A 19,033-nucleotide genomic window follows, 5' to 3' on the forward strand; every position below is an offset into this window, starting at 1 on the left:
TACTGAGCAAACAATTTAGAGATCAATTTCAATCTGTTATGTAAGAGGGCCAGTCTTTCTTAAATATTGTTTTCATTCTATCAATCCTTTGCTCTCAAATTGGGACTTCTAGTAAAATAGGAACTGCCAGATTAGACTAGCACCTTTTCCTGTCACTGTCTGTTCTGAATAAAATTACCTTGAACACATCATTTTAAAACTCAGCATTTTTTCATTTTCCAGATGAACTAATTTATGCTTTTTAACCTGTACAGCTTTCCACCTGCACCTCCACATTCTAGCCATAAGCCACCTATTTACTTGCTGACTCAGTTGCCATCAGACCTACGCTTGTAATCCTTCTGCCTGTGCCCAGTTCTGCATACCAGCAGCCCCCTGGACAAGTCCACATAGCAGGCACCTCAGACACAACATGTCTAAAACTGCATGCATCACTTGCTCCCATTACCTACCCTTCATTCAGTGTTGCCATCTCAGTAAATGGGATCACCATCCTACTGGCTGCTCAAGCTAGAAACCTGGGAATAGTCTTTTGTCCTATGTTGTTTGTTATACCTTTTAATTACCTCTTAAATATTGAATCCATTTCTCTCCGTTCTCACTGTCAACATCATCTTGATTAGACTAGTTTAGTAGTCTCCAAACTGGTGTACGTGTAACTCCCCAATTCTGTTCTCTGTTCCATAGCTGGATTATTATTATTATTTTTTAAAAAATATTTATTTATTTAGGCTGCATCGGGTCTTTGTTGAGGCACACGGGATCATTTAGTTGCGGCATGCGAACTCTTAGTTGCAGCATGTGGGATCTAGTTCCCTGACCAGGGATTGAACCTGGACCCTCTGCATTGGGAGCGTGGAGTCTTAGCCACTGGACCGCCAGGGAAATCCCCATAGCTGGATTATTTTTAAAACAGCCATTCTGATCAGGTCTTTTCCCCCCAAGTTGAAAAACCTTTCAATTACGTACTTCCATTTGCTCTTAACAGAAAGTTCACAGATCCCTAATTTTGTGTATTTATTTCTTTTGCTTCCTACCACCCAAAACAAAATCAATAAAAAGCAAACTAAAAACCCGCAAAGCCTTTCGACTAACTTATCCTTCAAGTCAGCCTATTTATGCCATTTCCTTGGGCTTTTTTCCCTTAATTTCTCTCCCTCTTGCACCGTGAAACACTTCTTTTTTTTAAAGCACCCATTACACTTGTAATTATTTGTTTTAAGGTAAATATCATATACTTCATCAGATGAAGAACATAATAGCAACCCTGCAAATTGCACCCACTACGTGCTGTCAGTGTTCGAAGCACTTTATGTTTTAACTTGCTTAATCCTCACAACAGCATTTTGATGTAAGTACTGTCACCCCATTTTTCAGATGGAGAAGTTGAGGTAAGAAAGAGGTTAAGTAATTTATCCAGTATCATACAACTAGTAAGTGGCAGAATCAGAATTCAGTCCCAGGCATTGTGACTCCAGAATGTGTGCTCTTAACCTCCTTGGGCTGCCTTTAATCTCTGACTCCTGAACCGCATTAGTTTCCTGTGGCTGCTGTAACAAGGCAAAGTGAGAGATTAATTTTCTCACAGTTCTGGAGGCTAGAAGTAAAAAATCAAGATGTCAGTGGGCCCACTCCCTCCAAAGGCTCTAGGAAAGAATTCTTTTCTTTCCCTTTCCAGCTTCTAGTGCCCCAAGTGTTCCTTGGCTTGCTGGCAGCATAATTCCAATCTCTGCCAACCTCTGTCTCTTCAAGAAAGTCTAGGCCTTTTCTGTCAAGTGCCTCAAAATTCTTCCAGCCTTTTCCCATTTCCCAGTTCCTAAGCCACTCCCACGTTTTTAAGTATCTATTATAGCAGCACTTCCTTTCCCAGTATCAAAATCTGTTTTAGGGGACTTCCCTGGTGGCACAGTGGTTAAGAATCCGCCTGCCAATGCAGGGGACACGGGTTCGAGCCTGGTCTGGGAAGATCTCACGTGCCGCGGAGCAACTAAGCCTGTGTGCCACAACTACTGAGCCTGCGGTCTAGAGCCCACAAGCCACAACTACTGAGCCTGCGTGCCACAACTACTGAAGCCCGCATGCCACAACTACTGAGCCTGCGCTCTAGAGCCCGCGAGCCACAACTACTGAAGCCCGCGCGCCTAGAGCCCATGCTCCGCAACAAAGAGAAGCCACTGCAGTGAGAAGCCTGCGCACCACAATGAAGAGTAGCCCCCACTTGCCGCAACTAGAGAAAGCCCACGTGCAGCAACAAAGACCCAATGCAGCCAAAAAAATAAGTTAAAAAAATTAAATCATAAAAAAAAAAAGCATGAAATCAAAATCTGTTTTAGTTTCCTAGGGCTGCCATAACAAATTGACCATAAAATGAGTTGTTTAAAGCAACAGGAATTTATTCTCTCACGATTCTGGCGGCTAGAAGTTTGAAACCAGTGTCAGCAGGGTTGTTTCTTTCTGGAGGCTCAGGGAGACTCTGTTCCATGCCTGTCTCCTAGCTTTTGGTGGTTGCTGGCCTTCCTTGGTGTCTCCTGGCTCATAGGCAAAGGCACATGACTCAAATCTCTGCCTCCATCTTCACATCACCTTCTCCACGTGTCTCTCTGAATCCTCTCCTCCTCTTGTAAGGATAGCAGTCATTTGATTTAGAGCTCACCCTAAATCCAGAATGATTTCATCTCAAGATCCTTAGCTAATTACATCTGCAAAGACCGTATTTCCAAATAAGGTCACATTCTATGGTTTCAGGTGGACATACCTTTTTGTCAACCCACCGCACTAGCGTTCCTCACTCTTAGTTTCTGTGGGTTTGTTTAGAAATGAAACTCAAAACTTACGGTTAGTCATTAACCTCTTACTTATCTTGCCTGAGTAAAAGCCAAACAGACTTTAAAATGTAGGCATATAATCTGTAAGTTTGCTGTTAATTGTATTCTTGGCCCATATTTTCATTCCATTCTGTCCTCCCCTGCCACCCTATCAGCTCCTTGAGCTGATCAGTGACTTCAGGGAAGCCAGGACAGTTTGGGTGTGCAGAAGGAACGTTGTAGAGACAGAGCTTCTGTAGAAACCAAATTCTAACCCCATAAACAGAGGTACTTACAAATTGATGTATATTCATATAGGAAAGCAGTTGTCACTTTTACAATTAGAACAAATAATCTTGGTTATATAAACTGTGTAAATGTGCCCAAGTACATCTATATTAAAACTTTTCTTTGAAAGCATTAGCTGTTATTGTTCACTCAGTTTTGCTACTTTATGCTTTTGATGAATTTATCCTTCTGTAGCTTGAAGAAGAAAAAAATGGTCATTGTTGAGTATTATCTTTGATGAGCAGAATAAAAAATAGAGCTGTTTTTACTTTTTTTTTTTTTTTAATTATTTTTGGCTGCGTCGGGTCTTAGTTGCGGCTTGTGGGCTTCTCTCTAGTTGTGGCATGTAGGCTCCAGAGCGTGTGGGCTCTGTAGTTGCGGCATGCGGGCTCAGTAGCTGTGGGCGCAGGCTTAGTTGCCCCGCTTCCTGTGGGATCTTAGTTCCTCAACCAGGGATGGAACCCGTGTCCCTTGCATTGGAAGGCGGATTCTTAACCACTGGACCACCAGGGAAGTCCCCAAATAGAGCTGTTTTTAGAGGGACGTTGACAAAACTGTACATTTAGGGGAAGAATATCAAGGTAGTGACGACTGGAAAACATGCTGTATGAGGAATGGTTAAAGTATTTGAACGTGTTTGGCCTGAAAAAAAAAACAGGGTAAAATTATAGATGTTGTGAAAGAGTTGAAGGACTGTGTGTGGAGGAGGTGTTAGGTTTATTTCAGAGAATTCTAGCAGGCAGAATCAGGATGGATTGGTGGAAACACTAGGTGTGTGTCATCTCTTAAAAGGAAAAAACTTTCTAACAGAGCAGTTCCAATCTAGAATGGACTGCCACCATATGAACTTGTGAATTCTCTGTTAAGATGAAAATTAAGATTAAAATTAAAATTAAGTGTTCTCTGTTAAGATGGAAATTCTGCAGATGCCAGCATGGGCTGAGTCAGTCAACTGATAAGGACCCTTTCAGTAGCCTGTGAGTTGCTTGAAAAATTGGACAGGATGTCCATTTAATTAAATTTGTTCCCATAGCATCTCACTTTCATGTAGAAATCTTATGCTTATAAATTGTTTTCTACCCAAAAAACGTTTTTATATAGAATGTTTTTCTTGTTCCATTGAAATTTGTAGATATTTCTGAATCAAGAGGAAAAAAGCAAACAGTTAAGGAAAGAATTTGATATCTTTAAACAGAGGAAAAATCCTTAAGATTGAAATCTTAGAAAACAAAGAATTAGGCTGTCCTGTAACTCTTGTGCTCGGTCAAAGCTCACTATGTACTTTTTATTTATTTATTATTTATTTTTGGCTGCATTGGGTCTTTGTTGCTGCGTGCGGCTTTCTCTGGTTGCGGCGAGCGGGGGCTACTCTTTGTTGCGGTGCGCGGGCTTCTCATTGCAGTGGCTTCTCCTGTTGCAGAGCTCAGGCTCTAGGCGCACGGGCTTCAGTAGTTGTGGTATGTGGGCTCAGTAGTTGTGGCTCGTGGGCTCTAGAATGCAGGCTTAGTACTTGTGGCACACGGGCTCAGCCGCTCCACGGCATGTGGGATCTTCCCAGACCAGAGCTTGAACCCGTGTCCCCTGCATTAGCAGGCGGACTCCTAACCACTGTGCCACCAGGGAAGCCCCTCACTATGTACTTTCTGATTTGATATTGTCACTTAATTAGATTTTTGTTATGGTATTGCCTTTTGAAAGCTTTTTATTAGTTTTTATTATTTATTTATTTATTTTTGGCTGTGCTGCACGGCTTGTGGGATCTTATTAGTTCCCCGACCAGGGATTGGACCCGGGCCCTCGGCAGTGAAAGCACGGAGTCCTAACCACTGGACTGCCAGGGAATTCCCTATTAATCTTTTTTTTTTTTAATTTATTTATTTTTGGCTGCGTTGGGTCTTCATTTCTGCTCGCGGGCTTTCTCTAGTTGTGGCGACCGGGGGTTCCTCTTCGTTGGGTGCGCGGGCTTCTCATTGCAGTGGCTTCTCTTGTTGCGGAGCACAGGCTCTAGGCACGCGGGCCTCAGTAGTTGTGGCTCATGGGCTCTAGAGTGCAGGCTCAGTAGTTGTGATGCACAGGCTTAGTTGCTTCGCGGCATGTGGGATCTTCCTGGACCAGGGCTCGAACCTGTGTCCCCTGCATTGGCAGGCGGATTCTCAACAACTGTGCCACCAGGGAAGCCCCCTATTAATGTTTTTATTTAGAGGATTCTGACATCTTTAACATTTTAAATTGGAGTAGACCATTGTTATCACTCAGTCATAAGAAGTCAGTAGAAATACCCACTGTAGAGTGAAATCTAGAGCAGCTTAAAAAAATGATTTTCAGAAATTTTTGTAAAAAACTTCTAACAGAAATATATTAATATCATATGTCAGCAGATGCTGATTTGAAGGAGGGAAAACAGGGACCCTTTATTAATCTCTTTTTCTTTAAAATTTTTGATAATTTTGTTATCCTTTTATTTATCCATGATTTAATATATCCCTTCTTTGTTCAGAATTATTGAATGTCTCATTCCTGGAATTCTGCTACATTTTAATTTATTTACTACCTTACTAGTAACAATAATATTTTCTATTTATTGATCACTCATGATGTTTTCCAGGTACTATGATAGATGCCTTATTATAATACCTTTATTTACCTTATAATATCTTACAGTGTCCCTCAAGACAGGTACTGTTATCCCCATTTTACCAGTGAGGTGAATAAGATGTCTCAGAGGCTCAGAGGAGTTGTGTCTTGTCCACGTTCACATATCTCATAAGTGACCGAGCCCATTTAAAGCCATATCTTTCTTAAAGTGCTCTTCTTTCAGCTTCGTGAGTTTGCCTTTGAGCAGACAGGAATGTTAGACTCTTTCTTGTTAGGTACCTCACACACACTCCTGAATCTTCTGAATGAGAGAAGAACTGAGTCACATATGTTTCTCGAAGTCTGGTCCTAGACATTAATTTGCCTTACGTTTTTAGTTATTAGTGTTGAAGTCTCCACCTCCATTACAAGTGACTGGCATCTTCAGAGAGATTTAAGCAGGAAAAGAAGCTGCTGTGCTCTTCTTCTCTCCAGTTTGAGCTTTGATTGTCCGTCAAGAGAGAGAGATGAGGCATTGTTACTTGATTGACATGACTCCTTCAGGGACCAGAATTTAGCAGAGCATTTACACCATTTGGATGGAAATGTTTCTAAACTATACTGTAATGTGAACCTGCTCTGTACCTGCCAAGCACTGAACATAGTTTAAATATTTCTGGTTAAAGTTCTGCCCCTCGTATTGTTCCAGTGATGACCTTAAAGTTGATTGAAGTGTAACCAAGACTGTCCTTCACCGAGTACTCACACGCTCTGAATTTTAAGGTCATGCTTCTGCATGCCATGTTTTTAGATATCTTTCTTTGCTGCTATACTAATTCCTCTCTTCCCACTACTACAAGCAAATTATTTTATCCTAAGCTGCTATGGGCTAGGAAATCAAAATAATTAGAGGTTTAAGTAAAATGAGTACCTTGAGTTTGAATGAGACTTGACAGGATCTCTTATGAACAAATATACTGAGCTTTAGTGCACAATCTTTGTGTTGTGTGTTTTAACTTCCACTGGATAGATAAAATTCTCAGGTAAGTGCCATTTTGTCTAACATCAAAGTGTTTTTGTGCTTTTTTTAAACAGAGAAGAAGATACAGAAAATGAAAATGAAAAGAAAATTTGGTACTACAGCACAAAGGTCCAGCTTGCAGAATTAATTGACTGTCTAGACAAAGATTACTGGGAAGCAGAACTCTGCAAAATTCTAGAAGAAATGCGTGAAGAAATCCACCGGCACATGGACATAACTGAAGACCTGACCAATAAGGCTCGGGGCAGTAATAAATCCTTCCTGGCAGCAGCTAATGGTGAGAGGGAAATTTTCTTATTTTACTTTTTGTTACATTTCTTGGTATGAAATCACTACAAAATATGAAAATATATTAAAATTTTCAAGTATGATTATTTTATTTTAATTGTCTATATTTCATTTTCTCAAGAGAACCTTGTTCATCCTAACATAAATTAGGGATCCTGTGCATTTTTTTTTTTTGTACCTTGCCTTGCTCATTACTGATATTCCCCATATATTTGTTTCTTTAATTCAAGAATTTTATTAATAAACCTTTTAGGGAGTCCTATTTTTAATTATGAGAAATGGTATTCCTTTAAAATTTACTCTTTTCTTTCTTTTTTTCTAATAAACTTTTAATTTTAGAATAATTTTAGAGTTACAGAAAAGTTGCTAAGATAACACAGAGGGTTTCACGTACCCTGCAGCATGCTTCCCCTATTGTCACCATCTTACATTAGTGTGGTACATTTGTGATCACTAATGAACCAATGTTGATATATTGTAATGACTTAAGTCTATACTTAAATCAGATTTCCTTAGTTCTTATCTAATGTCCTTTTTCTGTCTCATGATCCCCTCCAGGACACCACATTATATTTCGTTATCGTGTCTCTCTAGGTTCCTCTAGACTGTCACAGGTTCTCAGCCTTTCCTTATTATTGATGACCTTGACAAGTTTTGAGGATTACTGGTCAGGTATTTAATAGAATGCCCTCAATATGGATTTGTCTCATGTTCTTCTCGTAGTTAGCCTGGGGTTGTGTATTTTGGGGAGGAAGACCACAGAGGTGCAGTGCCCTTCTCATCATCTTATCAAGAGTACCTGCCACCAACGTGACTTATCACCAATGATGTTAACCTTGGTCATCTGGTTGAGGCAGTGTTTGTCAGGTTTCTCTATTGTAAAATTACTCCTCCCACCCATACTGTGCTTTTGGGGAGAAAGTCGCTACGCACAGCCCACCCTTAGGCCGTGAGGAGTTATGCTGCACCTCCTTGAGGGAGCATTTATCTGCATACATTGTTTGGGACGTTTCTGCACAGGAGATTCGTCTATTCTTCCTTTATTTAGTCAGTCATTTATATGAGGATGGACTCATGGATATATATTTTACACTTTGGGTTATATTTTATTTTATTTTATTTATTTATTTAATTTATTCTTGGCTGCGTTGGGCCTTCATTGCTGCGCGTGGGCTTTCTCTAGTTGCATCGAGTGGGGGGCTACTCTTTGTTGCGGTGCGTGGGCTTCTCATTGCGGTGGCTTCTCTTGTTGTGGAGCACGGGCTCTAGGCACGTGGGCTTCAGTAGTTGTGGCTCGAAGGCTCTAGAAGAGCACAGGCTCAGTAGTTGTGGCGCACGGGCTGAGTTGCTCCGTGGCACTGTGGGATCTTCCTGGACCAGGGCTCGAACCCGTGTCCCCTGCATTGGCATGCGGACTCTTAACCACTGCACCACCAGGGAAGCCCTTGGGTTATATTTTAATTACTACCTTATTTATTTTGTGGCTCAGCATTTTGCTTTTTAAAAATTCTTTGCTTTTTAACAAATAATGAATGCATATGATATTTTTAAAAAGTAAATAGTACAAAAGATTATAACACTGAAAAGTCAGTCTCTCTCCTTCTTAATCCCCAATTTGACCTTCCTTTTTTCAGAGACGACCATTAATGCCATTGTTAAACATCCTGCCAGATGTAGTTTGTGCATGTTTACTAAGTATCACCTGTATTTTCTAACAGTACCTTTTAATCTTAACATAGATAACATGGTTAGGTAAGACTCTGATAGTATACTTAAACTGCCTGTTCTCCTCTTTTACACATATTGATACTATCTGTTATACATATAATCCTATTAATTTCCTCCATTTTCCAGTTACTGAAAAAGTCCCCTATTCTCTATTTGCTTAAAAATAGATTTTTTATATTTAATAAATATATTTAGTTCAGCTGTATCCAAGCTTGTTCTCATATATTCGACATCAGTATTCTCTTGAATTCATGATTATTTTTGGAGAACAATATTCACGGTGTCGTATACAAATACTGTTGCGCACAAATACACTTTGTCTTCAGAAACTAGCAGACTTAGTTACCAAGGGTTATATTTATTCATATCTTGTACTTGGAAGTATTTTTTTATTAGATTTGTTTTTTAAAATGTGTGTTTTTTCCATCGGATAAGTTTTACTCATCAGAATTCTTTGGAGAGGTTGATAATTGCAGTCATATTGATATAATCCCTTTCTCACTCCCTCCCCTCCGTACTATAGATCAAATAATAGGAAGTTTTATTAATTTCAGCCAGGTTACTTCCCCTGTTAATTTCCTTTCATGAATCCTGGCATTCAAACTGACAAATCCCTTTTTTTCACTTGCATTCTCAGCTTTAATACAATCAAAAGGAACCAGGCAGCCCTCTAAAAAGCAATGGCGAGTGTGTTTTTATCAAGTGTTAAATTAGAAATATTTTCTAGAGTGAGCTTGTCTGTGTGCAAAATTGTATATGTAGTATCAATTAAATAAAGAACAAAGCCAACATAGGAATGGATAATCAAAATGTTTAGTGGCCTGATTTGGGGGAATGTAAAACTAAAAATAAACATGCAGAGGAATTGGTTAATTTCATTTTGGATTATAATGTGATGGAACACTGTACATTGGAGAATTACTTAAGGTACCATGCAAAAACAGTACCTGGGTCATTGAGGTACTTAAATTCTCTTCCTCAGAATAACCAACTGAGTGAATAACCAGCTTTTATCACTAAAAAATAACCAATTAGCATAGTAGGATTATAGTTAGTTTCCTTTTTATATTTTTCAATTTTTCTACAATAAGCATATTATATTTCAGTATAATTCAGCTTGTAATGTACTTTTTAAAATTTTTATTTATTTATTTTTAGCTGCATTGGGTCCTCGTTGCTGCGCGTGGGCTTTTCTCTAGTTGCGGCGAGCGGGGGCTACTCTTCGTTGTGGTGCTTGGGCCTCTTGTTGCAGAGCATGGGCTCTAGGCGCACAGGCTTCAGTAGTTGTGGCACGTGGGCTCAGTAGTTGTGGCTTGCGGGCTTTAGAGCACAGGCTCAGTAGTTGTGACGCATGGGCGTAGTTGCTCCCTGGCATGTGGGATCTTCCCGGACCAGGGCTCGAACCCGTGTCCCCTGCATTGGCAGGCGGATTGTTAACAACTGCGCTACCAGGGAAGCCCGGCAGGCGGATTCTTAACCACTGCGCCACCAGGGAAGCCCTGTACTTTTAAAAATTAGTTAAACCTTTCGTAATAATCAAAAATAACAGAGAGAGCTTTGAGCGTTAGGGCACAGTATATTCTTAGAAAGTTAGGTGGCCAAATCTTGTGTGCAGCTACCCTCTTAATACAACTGGAGTTAATTTAAATAAGGTAAACTGCACCTTGGATTTAATGGTGAGATCTAGACAAAAAGTGACATTTTTTTTCTCTTTTTCTTCCCCCCTTCCCACCTTTTTTTTTTTGCTAAGGTGCAACCAACCTGGTACTAGAGGTGGAGGGATTCACAAGCATTGAAAATTGATGGGGAAGAAGGGGAAACTAACATGTTTGAGTACCTACTGTGGGCCAGGTGTTCATCTAGTTGTTATACAAGCCTTTGATCCTCTCACCAACTTTCTAAGGAATGTATTGGCAATGAATTAAACATTGAGATAGAAGAATTTCCCATTAAAACACTGGCCTGCCGTCATTACCTTCATTTGCTCTCTGGGAACCAGAATCTTGGCTATGATAGTTTAGGAGCATCCAGCCCAGGTAAATACCCAAAATAATATCTAGCGGTTTTCTTTAACTTGGGATTTTATGAGATTAAAAAAACAAACTACTGGGCTTCTGAAATAGCCAAGAATAATTTGCAGTATCGTAGCAGTGATTTCAGAATCACAGTTCATCCTTATGACTTTACATTTTTAACTTCACAAATAGCATAAATCCTTCCAACTTTTAAACCCTCTGGTTTTTATATACATATATGACCACTTTAGGAGAGTTTAATTCTATTTTTTGGTAGTTGAATTTTTCTATTTTTTCCTAATATTTTTTGAAAAATTTCAGATATACAGGAAGTGGAAGAATTATACAATAAATACCCATAAGCCCATCATCTAGATTCTACAATTTATTATATATTTGTAACTGTAAATTGTTTTATCATATACTTTTTTGGTGACTGTGTTTTACAATGCTTTATTTTGTTTGCTTGAAGGAAGTTTATTTTCGGAATAAATTTTTCTGAGAGGAGATGATTTTTAAAGTTTGGTAGGTTAATTCTTTCTGTTTAATTTTGAAATATTCCTGCAGAGTATAGAGTATACATGTTTATAGAATATGCATATTTATTGTAGATCAGATACAACCTAAACTGATTATTTTTTCTTTTATCCCGTAATGTTTTTTTCCCCCCCCTGACCTTCTTGGTCTATTTTTCTTATGGCTATGAGTGCCATAGGTTTTGAACTGAAAATACAGACATATAGACTGATAAATATTTGTATACTTGATAGAGTAGGCAACAAGATAGAATATTTGAAATTAGAACCTTTATAGAAAATCAGAGATCTTTGGTCATCCTACCTGTGCTTTTTATCTAATTTAGATGATCTAATTTGTAGGTTTAAAAAAAAAAGTTTAATCCCCATTAAATGGCATGAGGGAAGTTGGGATGAATGTGTAACATTTTGGTTTGGAAAAGCTGGCAGTTGAAGATCAGGGGGGAGCTATGTTTGAAAGTAAGAAATAATATGGCTCTAAGAAAAGCAAGTAATTGGTAAATAAATTTTCTTTTTCTAAATAAAAAGTTCTTTAAAAAAGAGTGATTGAGATACTTCCATTGATAGGTTTAGTGTACTTAGCAAGAGTAAATGCAGCTCGGGTAAATAGGAACTGAAAACAGTATAGATGTATAGATAGGTAAAAGGATATAAGGAAATGATGTAAAAAAGGATCCGGGGTGACTTGGATGACGAAGAAGACAGAAAATATACCAATTAGGATTCCTTCTGTTTGAAATTGTTGTCCTACAGATGTCCTTAGATGTTCATATAATCATTGGCTTAGAATTCTTACAGGAATTAGGAGTAGAGAAGGTGAGAGAGAGTAAGGAATTAACTCCAACCGCCTCAAAAGTAATCACTTTACCAGAGAGGTCAGTGTTTTCCAGTGATGGCTTTACAAGGTTTTTCTAATCCTAGGAAACGTACAATTTAGGAAATATTGATGAAAGGGAAGGTAGAGAACATTTAAAGAAAGGAAATGTAAACAAGGAAATTTAAAAATCCATAAAGAAGTACCATGGGTGCATGGCATTGGCATTAAAGACATTTCTTCTTGTTTACAAACGTTGTACTCTAGTTGGTAAATTTATTTCTCATGAGAGTACAATTTAGCAATTCTGAAACTGGTTTACTGTGTATAACAGGATTGACCAAATAAATATATTGTAATGAAAACAGAACTTCTGTCAGAAAAGTTACAAAAAAACAAGAGAGCAATGCTTGAATGAACCACACACATACCCCCCCCACACACAGATAGATACAGAAACAATAAAGATGTATATATACATAGGTTAGTGTACATATATATATTTTCTAGGTCTGTTGGTGCTCCAGTAGTACCAAGTACACATAGTGCCCAGATCACGACTTCTAAATCTCATTCTCCAATTAAAAAAAGAATCAAGACTCCTCGAGAGATGGTGTATTCTAGGGCTGGTGCAGAGAAAATACAAGGTGAGTCTGGAACATCTTGCAGTGCTGGAAAGTAAGGAAGCACAGAAGGAAGGAAGGAGGGAAGGAAGTGTGTTTAAAGGATACAGGACTCATGTGTTTAAAGGATACAGAACTTACCTGGAAAAGCTCTCAATGGCCAAAAGCTGGACCGATTTGAGCAACAAAGTAAAAAATGATAGTATTGGATCATAACCCAAAGAACATCATTAATATACAGGGGTCTATGCTGATATAACTTGCGGTCTGCACCCATGCCGTAGTATCACTCCACCCAAGTTGAAAGAAAATTAGAGCCATTAGGGATTTAGTGACTTTCAGAAAGTTATGGGACTTCAGAGAGAAATGTTTCCAATGGGCCTCTGTTTTCTCATTTTACAGTGGAGGCCTGAAGATTTAGTAGCCTGCCCCTAGGCTCACGTAGTTAATTCAGGTCAGATCTGCGCTAGGTCCTGGGTCTCTAGGTTTTTGTTACTGTACCACACTGCCCAGACTGTGGGTCTATGTCAGCTTGCAGGTTTTCTCCTGTGGCAGAGGATATCACAGTAATCTATATCAATCTCAATTTTAAAAGATAGACTAACTTTTCTTTCTTTTTTTAAAAAGAAATTAGAGCCTATATTAGCATGTATTTTCTAGAAGTGAAGATAACCAAATCGATTGAGTTCTCAACATCAAAATGTTACTGGTAATCTTGATCCTTATTTCATAGTTCTTAATGCTGTTAGCAAATTTATCTTTAATAACTTGTATTGAAACTCTTAAGTGGCATTTGTAGTACTTTTATACTTGGTATATATGGAAACATAATTTTTTATTTGTTTTATTATAGAAGAAATTTTGGAATCTATAAGAGCCAAAAAAGGAGACATTGATATTGTTAAAAGTCCAGAAGAAATAGAAAAGGAGAAAAATGAGACTGAGAATAATAACTCCAAAGATGCTGAGAAAAGCAGAGAGGAGTTTGAAGACCAGAGTCTTGAAAAAGACAGTGATGACAAAACGCCAGATGACCTCGATCCTGAGCAAGGAAAAACTGAGGGTAAAAACATTATTTGGTTAAAAAGAAATATTTCATCAGTGTTATTTATGAAAACTCCAGTTTTACTTGCAAAATGAAGATGAATCTTTTTTATTGCCAACACCTATTTAATTTTACATTTCTGAAGAGATTAGGATACCCTTCCTCCTTATAACATGTACAGTCATTGTAATGAGTTTTATATATTGGTGGATTTACTATAATGTTATACCCATATCTCTATTTATACTTCTTAATAAGGTGCCATTTCCCTATAAGATTTGTTGGTGAAAATCACTGTTTTTATACCAGAATATACACTTTTGTATGTGATATAATATGTTCCTTTTTATGTTAACTACTTAAACATTCTTAATATATCAAATATTCTTAAATACCCTTTGGATTACCTGCTGCAGAATTATCCCAGAATCTAATTGCTTCAAAATGGCCATCGAATAGAAGCCAGGTTTTTTGGTGATCATTCATTTTTAGTAGCTGACTGAATGTGGCCATTTGTCCTAAAGCAATTTTAAAGGATATCTTTAAAGTTTTGTTGTGCATTTTACTGTAGAGCCAACAGAAGTTGGGGATAAAGGTAACTCTGTGTCAGCAAATCTTGGCGACAACACAGCAAATGCTTCTTCAGAAGAGACTAGTCCCTCTGAGGAAGGGAGGAGTCCCGTGGGGTGTCTCTCAGAAACCCATGATAGCAGCAACATGGCAGAGAAGAAGGTGGCATCTGAGCTCCCCCAGGATGTGCCAGGTACAGAGGGCAGTGTATCAATGCCTCTGTAATGGGGGGGAAATCCTTCCCTTTAGTAGTAAAAGCTGAATGTCACCTAAAACTTTAAAGTATGTGTTCATTCATGCTGCTTGCTTACATAAGTGCCATCCCTGATTGCTAAGTTGTCACCTAACATTTGGAGTTTGACAGATGTTCTTGCATTTAGTGCTTGAAACTCATCATAATCTTCATGCTTTTTAAAGTTCATTTAGCTGTTTTTGTCTAATAGACTTATTTTTATATTTTATCACCAGACCATAGTGGCAGATATTTTGGTTTTAAGTACTCACATACTAATGGCTCAGTGTTGAATGATTTGACCATTCCAATTCTGTATGTACTAACAGATTAATTTTATGTTTGCATGTGGTCATGTAAGTTTTTTTTTAACAACATCTCAAACCATAATGTTATAATAGAAAACCATTGTCACAATATATTTTGACATGAAAATGTAAGTTAACCAGTAATAAATATTTTAAGCTTTTTAAAATTAAAATTATACTCAAAGTAAGTTATATCACACCAAGAATGTTATTATGCCTTTCCTTTTGCCTTTTTTAAAAATGAAAAAAAATTTTTTTTATTATTGGAGCTGTGTGTATATTTTTGAAAAACAAATTAGAAAATTTAGATGAGCAAAACAAGAAAAGAAATACTGGTAATCCTATCAAAAGTCAATAATTATAGTTAATACTGTATTGGAAATCCTTAAAGAATTTTTCTGTGTATTATAAGAATGTCATGTAATTCTTTCCTTTTTTTTTCCCCCCTATCTTTATTTTAGCCATTCTGGTAGGAATGTAAGGATATCTTATTGTGATTTGAACTTGTAGTTCCCTGGTGACTAAGGATGTTGAGCACCTTTTGTGTGTGTGTGTGTGTGCGCGTGTGTGCGTGAGCGTGCCTATATATATATATTAGTCATTTGGATAACTTCTTTTGTGAATTGCCTGTCAGTTCTTTTGTTCATTTTCTATCAAGTGGTCTCTTTTTTATTTTATTTTTATTTTTTTTAAGTGGTTTCTTTTTTGTGTGTGTGGCTGTTTCATTGGCTGGGCTAAGTCAAGTCCCTCTACTCCATCCTGACTGGAAGCAAAAGTTTCTCCACTGATTTTTTTAAAACGTGTTAACCCAATCTCATCATATTCCTGGAACAAATACAACTTGGTTGTGATATGTTCTTGTTCTTATGTATTGTTGCATTCCATTTTTTAATATTTTGTTTAGGATTTTTGCTTCAACTTTCATGAATGAGATTGACTTGCAATTTTCTTTCTGTGATAATGTCTATGTCAGGATTTGATGCCTAGATTATGCTGGCCTCATAAAATGAGTTGGTACAAGTTCCCACTTTTCCTTTTGTCTGCAAGAGTTTCTGTGGGTTGGTGTTATTTATTCCTTAAATGTTTGCTAAAGTCTTCTGGTCCTGGAGTTTTCATTGTGGGAAAGTTATTAATTGTAGATTTCATTTCTTTGGTAGATAGTAGGCTATTCATATTTTCTGTTGTTTTCTTGTGTCAGTTTTAGTAAATTTTATTTTTCTAGGAATCTACCATTTCATTTAGATTTAAAATTTTATTGACATAATAACATCCTATTTTTTAAATGTCTGTAGTATCTGTAGTGATCTCTTTTTTCAGTCGAGAAATTGGTTATCTGTTTTCTCTTAATCATTTCATAAGACTGTTAACAATTTTTATGAGTCTTTAAAAAAAAACTTTGGGCTTTGTTTATCCTCTCTATATTTTTTCTAGTTTTTTATCTTATTTTTATTTCATTCCTTTTATTTTTTTTCATTTTTGTGAATTTTTCTTCCCTGTCTTTTTTTTTCAAAACCACTCTATTGAGGTATAATTGATATACAAAAAGCTGTACATATTTAATATATACAACTTGATGAGTTTGGAGATAAATATATACCTGTGAAACCATCACCACAATCTATGACATAAACATATCCATCACCTCCAGAAGTTTCCCATACCCTCTTTTTTTTTGTTGTCTTTTTTTTTTTTGGTTGTGGACCATTTTAAAAGTCTTTATTGAATTTGTTACAGTATTGCTTTTGTTTTATGTTTTGGTTTTTTGGCTGTGAGGCATGTGGGATCTTAGCTCCCTGACCAGGGATTGAACCTGCACCCCCTGCACTGGAAGGCAAAGTCTTAACCACTGCACCGCCAGGGAAGTCCCTCTCATACCCTCTTTTTTTTTTTTTTTTAACATCTTTATTGGAGTATAATTGCTTTACAATGGTGTGCTAGTTTCTGCTTTATAACAACATGAATCAGTTATACATATACATATATTTCATACCCTCTTTATTATTTTTTTCTTCTAGCTTCTTAAGATGGATGCTTTGATTATTTTTTATTTTTTCTATGTCTGTTGTCAAGGCTATAAATTTCCCTCTATGTACTGCTGCTGTAGCTGCATCTCACAAACTTTAATATGTTATTTTGTCTTTATCATTCAGTTTAAAATACTTTCTAATTTCTATTATGATGTGTTTTTTTTACCCATTGCTTATTTAGAAATATATTGTTTAATACTCAAACATTTAGAGATTTTCTTTTTCTTTTTTTAAAAATTAATTAACTAATTTTTGTCTGCATTGGGTCTTCATTGCTGTGCGCAGGCTTTCTCTAGTTGTGGTGGGTGGGGGCTACTCTTCCTTGCGGTGCACGGGCTTCTCATTCCAGTGGCTTCTCTTGTTGTTGAGCACAGGCTCTAGGCACACGGGCTTCAGTAGTTGTGGCACGCGGCTCAGTAGTTATGGCTCTCAGGCTGTAGAGCTCAGGCTCAGTAGTTGTGGCTCATGGGCTTAGTTGCTCCGTGGCATGTGGGATCTTCCTGGACCAGGGCTCGAACCCATGTCCCGTGCATTGGCAGGTGGATTCTTAACCACTGCGCCACCAGGGAAGTCCTAGAGATTTCTAGTTATCTTTTTCATTGATTTCTAGTTTAACACACTGTAGTCAGAGAACATTCTATACATGATTTATGTCCTTTAAGATTTGTTGAGGCTTGTCTTGTGGTCCAACATTTGGTTAATGTTGATAAACTGTCTCATATACACTCGAAGAGGATATCTATTTTTAGTTTTGGGGTACAGTACAGGACAACTAGGTCAGGGTTTTAATTGTTTTGTTGAAATCTATATCTTTGCTATTTTTTTTCCCCTCTATGCAAGATAATTTTTTTTTAACGTCTTTATTGGAGTATAATTGCTTTATAATGGTGTGTTAGTTTCTGCTTTATAACATATGCAAGATACTTTTAAGTTATTTCTATTTACTGTGGGGTTGCCTTTTTATCTTTAAAATATTTTTAGTTTTTGCATTATATAGTTTGAGCCTGTGTTATTAGGTGCACATAATTTTTATATTGTTGAATTAACTTTATCTTTGTGAAATGTCCTTTATCTTTAATAATATTACTAAACTACAGCAGCTTTCTTTTGATTAGCGTTTGTATTGTATATTTTTTCTGGAATAGAAAGATACTTAAAAATAACCCGAGAATTTAAAATCTCTTTCAAAATACATCTACTTTAGAATTTCTTTAGAAATATATACACACATATGTATACATATGTATGGATATTCATATTTATTTATTTCAAGCTGTATTTTGTCAAGTCCTGTCAGAGAGCACTATCATTTTCTTATGATAGATGACATTATGCAAAGGAAAAATTATAAATCTGTGGTCTAAAAATCTAAAGGAGTGAGAACATAAGAAAAATGGGCAGATTTCATGATTTCAAATTGGGTATGATTCAGAAAGATTTTATGTGGCTGAGATTGAAGTTTAAACTGAAAAGTTGGGCCGTATTTTGGGAAATGTTTGTAGACATCACTTAAAAAAGTTAATCTCTGAATATCTGTTCCTCAGATTTTGCAAGTGTACTGTTTATTATTCAGTATAACTTCTTTGTAGTTAACAAATAGCTCAATTTCAGAATTACACTTTTGTTCTGGATTTTAGATTAGAAACTTTTGTACCAGATTGTCAGTTTTTCAATATATAAGGAGAGACAGGGGCATGTGTCTTTCTAGCATCTTAACCTCAAATATACTATTGAGAATTTGTATTCAAACATATAATGCAGACAGCATTTGTTTTATTAAAGTTATGCCTCTAGATTTAATGCCTGGGACGAAGAAAATAGCAGCCGTAGATAAAACTGGCTTTATTTCCATAAGTATTTATAATTGCTTTGAAAGTGTTTCCATGGACATATTGAAAGTCTAACATCTGTAAGGTTGAACTATAAGAACATATTAATTTAACCTGTTTCATAACTTTTTGGGATAATGACATCTTAAAAGATAGTACTTTGCTTTAGGTTTGGATTTTATTATAAGGAAATTAAGTGGATGTAAGAGGCTGCTGATACTGGATGCTGAACTGATGTGTTTCCCTTTTACTTTTACCTCATTGAGTTGATTGATAATGGCTTTTGGAGGTTCTGCAGCTAAATATTACT

At 37.0% G+C, this 19,033-nt stretch overlaps 1 protein-coding gene across 18 annotated transcripts in view; it reads left to right on the forward strand.

The window, feature by feature from the left end:
- Positions 1 to 19,033, forward strand: part of BPTF (bromodomain PHD finger transcription factor) — a 140,000-nt gene that overhangs the window by 42,046 nt on the left and 78,921 nt on the right. For 13 of the 18 annotated variants that reach the window (XM_082441978.1, XM_082441970.1, XM_082441984.1 and 10 more), the window contains exons 3-5: positions 6,762 to 6,985; positions 13,566 to 13,775; positions 14,329 to 14,520. In XM_082441978.1, the coding sequence (XP_082298104.1) occupies positions 6,762 to 6,985; positions 13,566 to 13,775; positions 14,329 to 14,520 (626 nt within the window). The remainder of the gene's footprint in view (positions 1 to 6,761; positions 6,986 to 13,565; positions 13,776 to 14,328; positions 14,521 to 19,033) is intronic. The other 5 variants (XM_082441987.1, XM_082441971.1, XM_082441974.1 and 2 more) reach the window with 1 other exon arrangement.

The sequence above is a fragment of the Balaenoptera physalus genome (genome assembly GCF_965194825.1).
Source record: "Balaenoptera physalus genome assembly, chromosome: 20".
NCBI classification, from domain to species: Eukaryota; Metazoa; Chordata; class Mammalia; order Artiodactyla; family Balaenopteridae; genus Balaenoptera; species Balaenoptera physalus.